The 13,507-nt window shown below is 38.4% G+C and overlaps 1 protein-coding gene across 6 annotated transcripts in view; it reads right to left on the minus strand.

Annotated features, from left to right (window-relative positions):
- The window catches only part of OPCML (opioid binding protein/cell adhesion molecule like), a 1,085,195-nt gene that overhangs the window by 97,813 nt on the left and 973,875 nt on the right, over positions 1-13,507 (minus strand). For all 6 annotated transcript variants that reach the window (XM_073903999.1, XM_073904001.1, XM_025893733.2 and 3 more), the window contains one exon: positions 4,141-4,266. In XM_073903999.1, coding sequence (XP_073760100.1) covers positions 4,141-4,266 — 126 coding nt within the window. The remainder of the gene's footprint in view (positions 1-4,140; positions 4,267-13,507) is intronic.

Genomic DNA, 13,507 nt, shown 5'->3' on the forward strand with positions numbered 1-13,507 from the left:
TAGCATTTTGGGAACAAGGCTGTCCAGTGAGCTAAATTCTCCAATGTAATCCTATTGGAATTTCAAAGGAAATGTCATTGCAACTTTTATTTCCTATTCTTGCATGCTGAATTAACCAGCAAATTGTTCTAAAAATGCTTTTTGATGTTCAAGTTTTATTGGCTGCTCTTCTAAACCTTTAAAACAACTTCCCAGAGCCTCCTCAACTCTAAGTGAGAAGGAATAGCCTTCTAAAAATAAATAATGGTAGTCACTCTGCAGATGCACATTTTAAACTTGCAAACTCTCCAGGTTCCAAAGCTTTTCAAATTTGGAAAATAATGCTTTGAGTTTAAAATATTTAAATGTCATTGAAAGAGGAGGAGAAAGACAATGGGGGGAAGGAAAGACAGCAAAGTGAAGGCCAAAGCTATGAAAAAGGCAAAAGGCAACTGAAAGTAGATCATAGCCTGGGAGATTGGAAGAGCAGGGGAATCATTTAAATGTAGGGTTTTCTGAGCTTTTTTGAGGCTGAATTGTAACTATTATGTTGTATAAAAGATTGAGAATATGGATGAATTTCCCTTATTTTAAGAGGGAAAACTTACCAGTGTACCATTATAAGGTATTGCTTCAAAACACTTACACAAAGTCGAAATGCCTTTCAATCGGACCATGAGAGACTATGGACTCCAAGAAACAAACTGAGGGTTCTAGCGGGGAGGGGGGTGGGGGGATGGGTGAGCCTGGTGATGGGTATTAAAGAGGGCACGTTCTGCATGGAGCACTGGGTGTTATGCACAAACAATGAATCATGGAACACTACATCAAAAACTAATGATGTAATGTATGGTGATTAACATAACATAATTAAAAAAAGATTTCTAGGCTCAGAGAACTATGCATTTAGGATCAAATAAATGCATTTTGTGATTTCAAGCATTTATAAAAAACTCTGAATTTACCAAATACATAGAAATTGGTCTGATGTTTAGACATAGTTTTGTATGTAATATAAATCCAAAATTATCCCTCACTTCAAGCAAAATTCCCATAGGCCTTATGTCTTTGGGAACATAAGCTACTGCCCCATTTACATTAAAGTTGGGCTTTGTGATGTCCCTCATGTATAGTTTAACATTCTTGTTAACATTATTTTATAATATAGACATTTTATGTTTCAATATTGAGGTCTGTATACAAAGAATATTCAGAGGATTTATTAGCATTATCTTTCCCTGCAACAAAGCGGGGGTTGACATATGCATCTCTGTTTACATGGAGGACATGAGACCATTTAAGTTTTCCCTTAAATGGTGGTCCTAGTAACAAGTCCAGTCTCTCATCTAGGAAGTACTGCTTACATAAATTATGTTACAGATTAGGGGCAAATCTTCAGGTCAGTATTTCCCATATCTCTATGTGTATATTTTTTAAAATTTCATTGAGATTTTAATTTACATACAATAAAATGTTCCCATTTTTGGTGTATACTTTGACATTTTGACTTATGTAAGCGACAACATAACCAGCACCACATTCAAGATCTAAAACATTTCCATCACCTGAAAAAATTCCCGTGTGCCCCTTTAGTCACATCTCCCCAAATCCTTACTCCAGGTAACCACTGACTTGATTTCAGTCACTACGAATTAGTTTTGCCTATCAAATCATGCAGTAGGTATTTTTGTGTCTTGCTTCTTTTGCTCAGCCTGTTTTCGAGAATCGTCCATTTTGTTACATGCAGCAATGATTTGTTCCTTTTACTTGCTGAGAAGTCATTTGTTGTTTAAATATAGATAAATAGCTGTTTAAAAATAGATAAATACACAATTTATTTAATTGTTGAAGGTTTGAGGTTATTTCTAGTTTGAGGCTATTATAAGTGAAGCTGCTATGAACATTTATGTACAATGTATATTTGTAGACAGACATTTTCATTTATCTTTGGTGAACACTCAGGAGCAGAATTGCTGGGTCATATGTTAAGTGTATGTTTAACTCTATAACAAAGTGCCAAACTGTTTTCCATAGTGCTTATAGCATTTTATAGTCCCAGAGTTAATGTGTGAGAGTTTCAGTTGCTCCACATGCTTGGCAACACTTGATATTTTCAGGGTTTGTTGTTGTTGTTATTGTTGTTTTTAAGTTTGACAGTCTGGCAGTTGTGTAGTGGTGTTTCATTATGACTGAATTTTCCTTTCTATGGTAAATATATTGTGCATATTTTCATGTGCTTAATTTTTATTCATATATCTTCTTACGTGAATTGTCTGTTCAAATGTTTTGTTCATTTCAAGATGGGTTGTTAAATTATGTTGTAAGAATTCCTCATATAACCCAAATGAAGCCCAAACATAACCCAGACAAAACCCCAAATTCTTTGTCAGGTATATGAATGACAAATGTTTCTCCCAGTCTATGGCTTGTCTTTTCATTTACACTTAATGGTGTTTTTAAATTTGATGAAGCCATTATGAATTGAATTGCATTCTCAGTTCACTCGCTGTGCTTCCTTTCTTCCTGGTAACCACACCCTTGATGCTTGTCTCTCCTCCCTTGAGAAAGTAGCAGGGTCCTTCTGGAAGAGCCAGGGGGCAGTCAGCACTGCCTGGGGCTTGGTGGGAATGTGTGGAGTAACTTTGCAATTCCACCAGGAACCTGCCTCCTGATGGGTGACATTGACTGAGCACCTGGAGAATGAGGAGGTCATGCTAAATATCCATGGAATTTTATAAATATCTATTAAGCCAGGACCCCTTGAACTATCAGATGCAACATAGCATATACAGAACTGATGATATCAGAGATACCCTGAAGTTCTAATCCTAGTGCCGCAGAATGTGACCCTATTTGGAAATAGGGTCTTTACAAGTTTACCAAGATCAGATGAGGTCAATATGTTGGTGGCCCTATAAAAAGGGAAAATTTGACACAAAGACAGCACACATGGAGAAGTCCATGTGATAATGAAGGCAGGAATCAGGGTGATACATCTGCAAGCCAAGAAACACGAAAGCCTGCCAGCCAACCACCAGAAGCTAATGGATTTGCATTGGGCAGGTTCTCCCTCACAGCCTTTGAAAGGAACCAACCCTACCTTCCCTCGATCATGGACATATAGCCTCCAGAACTACAAGAAAATACATTTCTGTTGTTTAAGCCATGCCATTTGTAGTACTTTGTTACAGCCTCTGTGAGAAAATAATACAAAGCCAAATGTATTCATGTTTTCTTCTTTTATGGTAAGAGCCTTTGATGTCCTAGCAACACTTTGTCTATCTCAAGGTTACCAAGATGTGTTCCTATGTTTTCCTCTAGATCTAGGTTATTTTTACATCACGCACAGGCATACTCCACACATTCTCCTATTTCACTGAAATTCATTTGTGTATTTTCTGATGCTTGAGGGAGCATTTGTTTCTTGTATAATTTCTAGAATTAATCATAGTTTCTAGTAATGTATAAATATACCAAGTGACTCTGTGCCCATCTCTTCAAGTTCAACTTGGGGTAAGTTTTAGTTCCAAACAGATAGGGCCCACTGTTCTTTTGGTTCCCTTCCTACAAAGGTGGAGACGATTATCACTGATGTTTAATGCCAACCACTGAGTGCCCAGTACATGCATGCTAGGTGTACTTCATCTTTTCCATCATCCTTCTTCCACTCAGGTAGACTATTGATGTATATAGGTCAAAGAGGTGTGGCTCTGGGGAAATGGTCTGAAAGTACTGAGTGAGGAGATCTTTTTTCTCAAGGATGCACAGTAACACCAACATTTGCAATGGGCATTCTAGCCTTCTAGCACTCTTCTTAAAGAAAGGGCAAATGACGACTTACCCATACATCTCCACCTTGAGAAATTAGTATCTTTATTTGAAGTTATGGCACCTCTGTTCTTCCTGGTTGGGAAAACACAAGTTTTCTATGGCCATAAAAAGGACTGAGAAAATAATTCAGTATATTTTCTCTTTATAAATCCTTTTCTTTTTTTGGGAATGGAATACTTAGTGACTGATGCTTGTGGCCTATTTGCTTTTACATTACTATGTTACAAATACAGCATTGCTTTCTGATTCCCAAAGTTTTGTTGTGCTTTAGAACAAACTCTTCAATAGAATAATAGAATAACTGAAAAATTCCCAAAGGTAAAGCCTTACCCTTGACTGACAGGTGTCTCCATGTCACAGTTGGCTCTGGTCTGCCAATAGCAAGACACAGCAGGGTCACACTGCTTCCCTCATTCACAGTGATGTCTGAGGAGATATTCATGATCTGGGGAGGAACTGTAAAGAAACAAAGGAGAAAAGAAATACATGAGAATGATTCTTTGCACTCAAACGGAGGTATTAGTCTATAAATATTTGCATAGCATGCTTTTATGATAGGTATTATTCTCAATAATAATGTTCAGATTGCTTGATTTGCCAACGAGGCAGCCATTAACACTGTGCACTGCTAGGGCTCAACCCTGGCTCTCCGTGGAACATGGCAAAAGCATAAGTACTTCCATTGCTTTGTTTTCCTCTTATTTTCTCCATTTCCTACCTGAAAAGATATGACTCATCACTCAAGAGACCTCAAAGATCACCTCCCCTCTGCAGTTTTCCTTCACTTCTCCCCAAATCCTGAGAAGAGAATTACTTGTCTCTCCTACTGTATTTGTCTGAACTTTCCACGCAGAGGGGACTGAGCACGTGGTATCATGGCAGATTTTTTCATGCCTGTCTTTTTACCTAGACTTAGTTGCTTGAGGGTAAGGGTGGAGTCACATGCATCTCTATTTCCTCAGTATCTAGCACAAGGCTGACAAGGGTCCTGCTTAATTCCTCTTTGAAAGAAAGATCCAAAGAACAGATGGTACAAATCCAAAAAACTACGGGGTGGGATTGGGGGCAGGAGGTCAAAGCTTTTAATGGAGGATTTCAGATACCTAAACCTTTCTTCTCTGTTATGATTCTCTGAAGGATGGCAAGAGAGGAGGCTCCGAGCCTATGGCTCTGTTGATTTATTCAAACTGCCAGTTTAATTATGAATTATTAATTACCAAACAGGTAGAGTACTGGTAGGTTCCGAACCACCCAGAGTCAGTGGCAAAGGAGAATTATGGCTGATGCTTGATTCAGACAACTCTGCAGCCGGGAGTTTTATGCTGCTGAGACCTTAGAGGTAAGTCTTTTCAAGGAGAAGCCATAAGTAACATGTAGAGCATTTGACTTCTTAAGGGAATCCACATTAGCAAATAAATAAAAATTGCCTAGCTTATAAATCTGCCATATTTTGGATTATTTCTGCATTAGGATTTGGCCTGAAATTTCATTGCACATATTTTACCCAAATACACACTGGGAAAAAATAGTGTGCATTCTAACTACACTGCATTCTCATGAGAAAACTGTACTACCTGTTTTTCAGTATTTTCTAGCTTGTTAAAAAATAGTTCTGGGCTTAGAAATGTCAATACTTTTTTCACTTTTATAAAGCAACAACTTCAGTGCATCTTCCACAATATTCTCAGAATAATGTCTGCTTTAGCTGGATGTGTTGGCCCTCTGAAGTTCTTTCTCTAGACCCAGGAGTCTCCCTGGTGCTGGTGTTAGGGTAGACACAGCTCGGTGGAGGGGGGTGGTACAGTCAGGTTAGTAGAGGATAATTTAGTATATATGATGCCCAAGGACAGATCTCCCAACACAACCTCCAGTTCAGAATCATCAGTTTTGTACTGGCTATGTTGCATCTGATAGTTCAAGGGGTCCTGGTGTAATAGATATTTGTAAAATTCCATGGATATTTAGCATGACCTCCTCATTCTCTAGCTGCTCAGTCAATGTCACCCATCAGGAGGCAGGTTCCTGGTGGAATTGCAAAGTTACTCCACACATTCCCACCAAGCCCCAGGCAGTGCTGACTGCCCCCTGGCTCTTCCAGAAGGACCCTGCTACTTTCTCAAGGGAGGAAAGACAAGTATAGCATCAAGGGTGTGGATACCAGGAAGAAAGGAAGTACAGCGAGTGAACTGAGAAAAAGAAAAGTTCTTTTTTTCTCAATTATGATATCCTTATTATTAATATGTACGATGCAATAATGTATATTAATACATAATGCTTGTTTTCAAATTGCTTGCATGTATATTATCTTATGGTTTCTTCACAAATTATGAAATAAATAAAACAAATATTCTCACTATGAAAAATGAAAAAAAAAATTGAGGCAAGGGGAGGGTTAAGTAAATTCCCCAAAAGGACATGGCCAGTAAATGGCAGAATTCTTTCCATCAGGTTAAGCAGCTTCTTTGTTTAACATCTTATCAATGCCTGGAACACAGTATTTATGTTTGCATATTCTGTTTCCTCTGCTTTGAATGATCTCCCAGTGCATCTTCGCTCACAGCACTTAACCACAATGAACAAAACCACCTCATTCCAGTTGCTTCTCCAACACAATGCACACCACTGAGGGAGGAGCCCATCTTAGTCATCTTTATTTCTCCAGGGCATGCTACTGGCAAGCAGCACGCACCAAGGGCGGCTCTCAACGCTTCTAATTTAATTTTAAATCTGAATTGAATTTGGCAGTACTCTTATGGCCCTTCCTTTGTTAGCATGACAATTTTTTGAAGAAAGGAGCAATTGAAAATAAATAAATGCTCCTACATATTTTGACAGGAGACCTTGGTTCCATTTGCAGACACTTATCTGTGGCAAATGAATCTAAGTATCTATGAATCTATGTGTCAATCTAGGTATCTATGTGTCTCTATCCATATGGTTGTATAGGTGAACACAAAAATGTACAGTAGTCTTATCCAAAGTATCAAAATTACTCCCAGAAAATGATAGGACTCACACAAGTCTAATTAAAAGATGACAAATAGCACAGTGTGTTTTAGTCACATCTGCAGACACGAGGGGCCCCCAGCCCTGCCAATAGTGTATGCATCAGTTCTCTTTTCATTGATGGTGGTGGGATACAACCCTTCATATGGTTGTGCAGATTGTTCAGTGCACAACTACGAGCACTTCAAATTGTGGTCCTTTAAGATAAATAGATTAAAAATCGTTCAATAGATATAGACATATAAATGTATATATAGACATAAATAAAATATTGTCTGCCACTCTATGTATACACACACACACACACACACAGAGACATATATACATAGACAAAGAGAGATGTATATATAAAGAGAGAGATAATATTTTATCAGATAGCAATCAGAGGAAGAGGCAGATTTCCGAAGTATCTTAGGGTTCTGGGTTACCATGAGGTATTTATACATTCTCTCTTTAGCCTTAGCATGGCCAGCAGTTCTTAGACACAAAACATTCTCGAACCTGCCCCATCCTCTCCAATCACATTGCCATTGGGTTAGTTGAGAAGCTTATTATCTCTAGCTTGGAATATGACAAAAGTCTCTTCATTTCTCAACCTGCCACCACTTTATAATTCCAAACCCTATACACCTACCACAATCACCTCTTAAATATTTTTCTTCTGCCTAACACCCCCAATATCTGCCCCTGGCTAAGACTGGAAAGTCCACACTTAGCAGGATTTACAAAACCATTTGTAGTCTGGCCATAACCTAACTACTAGCCCCTTCTCTAACAGGTAGCCCTCCCCCCCCCTTCTCTGAGGCTACATCGTTCTCTCATCTTTGTGCCTTTTACACATACGATTCCTTCTGCTGGGAAAGTGCTTTCCCACTTCTGTGCCGCACGAAATCCTCATCCTTCACTCAACTCAACTCAGGTCAACCAGGAACTCCTTTACGATGCCTTAGTTGCTCTCTCTTCTGTTCCCAAGGCATTCTTTTTATGTCTTTATCGTACAATTTATCTTTGCAACTAAGCTATTCCATAGAAGCAATCTGCTATATTTATCCTCCTATTCCTATTATATAAAACCAAAACCTGAGGTGTAGTAACATCCTTTTCCCCACTTAATGTAATATATGAATGCATAGGTTTTTAAATTGGGTATCTTATAATCTGTCAAGTGTTTTCCATCCTAGAGATCTGACATTCGCCCCTTCCTCTCCCTGAAATACCCCCCACCTTCATAGTATGTATTTTTTTTTTCCCATCAGGGCTCAGTTTTGACGTTAGCTCCTCAGAGAAGTCTTTGTTAGGACCCTAATCCTCCCCCCAACCCATCTAATTCAGGTCCTTCTGTTCCAATGTCTTCTCAACCTTAAATATTCCTTAATGATTCTTATATAGCTTTGTGTTTTTATATACATTTGTATGATTATTTGTTTAAAGTCTTTCTGGTCCTAAACTATAGTATAAACCACTATATTCCCAGTACTTAGAACTATGCTTAGCACATAATGGGTGCTTAATAAAATTTTGTGGAGTAAATAAATGGTTACTATATATACAGTTGAGCCATGAACAACACAGGTTTGAACTAAATGGGTTAACTAATATACATTTTTTTACAGTACAGTACTATACATGTATTTTCTCTCCCTTTTGATTCTCCTAGTAACATTTTTTTTCTCTAGCTTAATTTATTACAACAATACAGTATAAAATACATATAACATATAAAATATATGTTACCAGTTGTTATGTTATTAACAAGATTTCTGATCAACAGTAGGCTCTTAGTAGTTAAGGTTTTGGAGAGTCACAAGTTATATGTGGATTTTCAACTGCTTGGGGGGTTGAAACCCCTCTCCCCCATGTTCAAGAGTCAATTATAGTTTCTTATACATGTTATTATGCATTTGTGAGGAAACAAACCTGAGTAAATTAGGGATTGAAATATGTGATTCTGTACATATTAACACTATCCTCCATAAAGTTGATATGATATAGTTGGAATAGCATATGAGAAGACCATGTACCATAGCCTAGGTTCTGGGGGTCCAACATACCTGTGTAACCTTAGACAATCTTGGCTTAACTCCTCTGAGCTCCCAGTTCTTCATCTGTAACATGAAGAGAACAATTCTCTTTCTAGCTACTTATTAGAATTAAGTGGAAATGTGTATAGTATACTAGCACAGTGCCTGGAAATGAGTACTTTATACATGTTAGTTGCTATTATTCATTTTTATATATTCATTTTTGATATTATTCATGCTATTTAGAATCATGTTATTTAGCTTAGTCTGTTCCTAATTGCTCATTTTCTAAATCTCAGTTCCTTCAAAGTTAAGTCTGGATTTATATATAGATGATGTATGTTCTCCTTTGATAACTGGGAAGCTTGCATTATATATGCTTCCAGGCTAAAAAGTAAATATTCAATAAATTTGAATTTCTTCCTCTTTAGCTGAATAATTGAGCCTAAGCAAATGCATGGGTCAAATCAACAGATTTGTTTAAAGAGATTGCCTGACTCCTCCTTATCTCTTTTCTTTTAGGGAGTGTCTGTTTCTGTTTGTAGAAGGGACAGGGTACAGGCTTGAGCACCATACTCCATTATTTCCAAGGGCAGTAATTTCACCCATTTCAAACCTACCCTGTCCCTGTCCCGGCACAGTATTTGCTAATTAGGTTTTAAGTGTTTTGTTTAAGACTGGATGGCACTGTTTTTTTAAAAAAAAATCTTGTGATTTTTAATCATAAAGGCTGAAGTTTGAATACCATTTTTCTTCCAACTAATTTCTGTGCGATTGAAAAAAAAATACTTAAGGCCATTAAGCTTCAGCTTCCCCTACCATAAAATGGGCAAGAATGTGGAGATTAGATTAGATTAGATTAGATTAGAGAGAATTTTTTTTTTAATTTATTTATCTGTTTATTTGAGAGAGGGGGGAGAGCAGAGGAAGAGAGAGAGAATCTCAAGCCGACTTGATGTTCAGCAGAGCCTGACATGGGGCTCGATTCCATGACTCTGAGATCATGACATGAGCTGAAACCAAGAGGCAGACACTTCACCAATTGAGCCCCCCACGTGTCCCAGAGAGAATGTTTTAAAGAGCCTTAAATAGCTATTATTGTTTTTTTCCTCCCCACTCCTCCTCTCTTTCTTGTTATCCTCAGAGAATAACAAAATATTAAGAGACCATGTGAAAAATAACATAAATGTGAAATGATTTCCATTATACTCAAAGTTAATTTATAAGAATAATACAGTAAAGACTTTTAAAGAACTGGTATTTCATTCTTGTAGGGTTAATTTTTTTTTTTTTTTTTTTTTGCATTTTAACAAGGGAGCTTATTTCATAAACTAGAGGTGAGACTAATTTGAGAATTATAGCATGCATTCTAGGCTAGGTCATGCCAGATTCTGTATACGGAAATAGTATGACACGGTGCCAAAAGCAAGACATGAAGTGTGGGAATAGTGGATTCTGATCTTGGTTCCTCCATAGCTGTATAATCTTTTGTAAATGACTTAACCCCTCTGGTTTAGGTGTGTGTGTGTGTGTGTGTGTGTGTGTGTGTGTGTGTGTGTGTGTTCATTTGTTTCTTTTGGTTGGTTTTAAGTGAAGAAACTAGATAGTGAGTTCTCAGATTTTTCTGGTTTTAAAATTCTATGAGTTGGTGATCTTCTAGCAACATTACAAGTCCAGGGGGGCTGCTCCTGGGAACAAAGTGGTAACAGCACCAGCGGCAGGAACAAAATCACTAGTGTTTAATTCTTTGAGCCTACTATTAATTGCTCTGTATACATTATTTCCTTTAATCCTGAACATATTCCTAGGAAGCACTCTCTATTAAAAATCAGCATTAAAGGTAGACATATACATCAATGGAATAGAATTGAGAGTCCAGAAATATATCCATATTTTTATGGTCAATTGATTTTTCAACAAGGTGCCAAGATAATTCAATGGGGAAAGAATAGTCTTTTCAACAAATGGTGCTGGGACAACTGGATATCCACAGGCAAAAAATGAAGTTGAACTCATACTTCACATTATACACAAAAAATTAACTCAAAATGGATCAAATACCTCAAAGTCACAGCTAAAAGAAAAAACACAGGTGAGAATCTTTGTTACCTTGGATCAGACAATGGTTTCTTAGATATGACAGCAAAACCGCAAGCAACAAAAGAAAAAAATAGATAAATTGGACATCATCAAAATAGAAAAAACTCTTTTAATTTTGTGCTTCAAAGAGTGCTATAGAAAAAGTAAAAAAGAAAACTCACAGGAGATAAAATTTTTGCAAATAATATAGCTGATAAAGGAGTAGTATCCAAACTATATAAAAACTTTTACAACTTGACAATAAAAAGATATAATCTAATTAAAAATAGACAAAAGATTTGAATAGACGTTTCTCCAAAGAAGATATACAAATGGCCGGTATGTTCATGAGAAGGTGTTTGGTATCATAGCTCATTATGGAAATGTAAATCAAAACCCCAATGAGATCCTACTTTGCTTCCACTAGGACCAAAAAAAAAGACAGATACTAATGAAAGTTGGTGAGGACATGGAGAAATTGGAACCCTCATACACGGCTGGTGGAATTGTAAAGAAGTGCAGTTGTCTTCAAAACAGTCAGACAGGGGACAGAGCAAGATGGCGGAGGAGTAGGAGACCTGGGTTTCGTCTGGTCTCAGGAATTCAGCTGAATAGGGATCAAACCATTCTGAACACCTACGAACTCAACAGGAGATCGAAGAGAGTAGCAACAACTCTCTGAACAGAGAAGCGACCACTTACTGGAAGGTAGGACGTGCGGAGAAGTGAATCCGAGGCGATATTCGGGAGGATAGACGGCGGGGGAGGGGGCCTCCATCGGCCACGTCTGGCAAGTGATAGAGCCGTGGAGCACAAAATCGGAACTTTTAGAAGTCGGCTCCGCTAAGGGACGTCGCTCCGGTGGCTAAGCGGGGGGTGGAACCCTCACAGGACAGTGTGGTCTCAGGACCCTCGGGGTCACAGAAAGACTAGGGGTGCCTGAGTGCGGCAGAGCCCCCAGGTATCAGAGCAGGGAAGCCGGCTGCAGAGACGGAGCTGAGGCGCGGGCTCTCAGCTTGGGGTTGCCATAAACTGTGATCTGCGGCCCAGTCGAGCCACTGCTCCTCCAGCAGGGACCCAACAAGCAGCAGAGCCAGGGAGACTCCCCTTCCTCCCCGGGGAGGAGTGGTGCAGGAGTGCACCGCAGGGATCTGCTGGGTTTGGATACTCCACACGGGGTCGGGTGCCAGAGACAGAAACGCTCAGTCACAGGCCGGGTGAGCACAGAGTGCAGCCGGAGACCGGGGACACGGGAGTGACTGCTTTTCTCTGGGGGCGCACTGAGGAGTGGAGCCCTGAGTTCTCAGCTCCTCTGGGTGGAGATTGGGAGGCCACCATTTTCACTCTGGTCCTCCAAAGCTGTACCAAGAGCTTGGAGGAGAAAAAGCACCAGAGACCAAACCGAAGCAGATTGCTTAGCCTGGCCGGGAAAGGCGGGGCAATTCCGCCTCCAGCAAAGACATTTGGGAACATGGCAACAGGCCCCTCCCCCAGAAGATCGGCACGTACAGCCAGCAAGCCAAGACCAAGTTTACTGATCAAGGAGAACAGGAGAACTCCAGCAATAGGGGAATACTGCACATAGAATTCATGGCTTTTTAACCATGATTCATTAGTTTTTCAAAGTTGATTTTTTTAACTGTTTTTTTTTTGAATTTTTCTTTTTCCCTTTTTCAACCAACATCTTATCAATCCCTTTTTTTAAAAAAAATTTTTATTTTTCATTTTTAGAGTCATATTTTATCCCTTCATAGTAGTTACCCTTATTTTTGGCATATATATATGTTGTTCTCTCTTTAAAAACTTGAGATACAGTTTCTTCTAACATATCAAAATATACCCTAAATCACTGGTGTATGGCTTTGTTCTAGTCTCCTGCCTGATCACATTCTCTCCCTTTTCTTTTTTTCTTTTCTTCTTTGTTTTTTAATCTTCTTCTTTCTTTTTTCAAACAACTTCTTATCTTATCAATTCCTTTTATAAAATCTTTTATAATTTTCATCTTTACAGTCATCTTCCATCCCTTCATTGTATCAATCCTTATTTTGTACATATATAAGTCTTTCTTCCTTTAAAATATTAGGAGGCACTTTCTTCTAACAGACCAAAATACGCCCCAAATCTAGTGTGTGGCACCGATCTATTCACTAGTCTGATCATATTTGATCATATTCTCTTTTTTTTTGTTTTGTTCTGTTTTTGTTTGTTTTTATCTTTTTCTTTTTATTCCTCTTTCTTTTGTCTTTCTTTCCCTTTCTTTTCCCCTGGTTTCAGGTCTTTTCTGATTTGTATAGAGTATATTTGCTGGCAACATTGTTAACCTGTTAGCATTTTGTTCTCTCATTCATCTATTCTCCTCTGGACAAAATGACAAGACGAAAAAAATCACCTCAGCAAAAAGAACAAGAGGTAGTACCGTCTCCCAGGGACCTACTCAATACGGACATTAGTACGATCTCAGACCTAGAGTTCAGAAACATGACTTTAAAGATACTAGCTGGGCTTAAAAAAGCGTGGAAGTTATTAGAAACACCCTTTCTGGAGAAATAAAAGAACTAAAATCTAACCTAGTCGAAATCAAAAAGGCTATT

Source organism: Callorhinus ursinus, unplaced genomic scaffold (genome assembly GCF_003265705.2).
Source record: "Callorhinus ursinus isolate GAN/ISIS: 27379988/994484 unplaced genomic scaffold, GSC_fseal_2.0 scaffold19, whole genome shotgun sequence".
Classification (NCBI taxonomy): domain Eukaryota; kingdom Metazoa; phylum Chordata; class Mammalia; order Carnivora; family Otariidae; genus Callorhinus; species Callorhinus ursinus.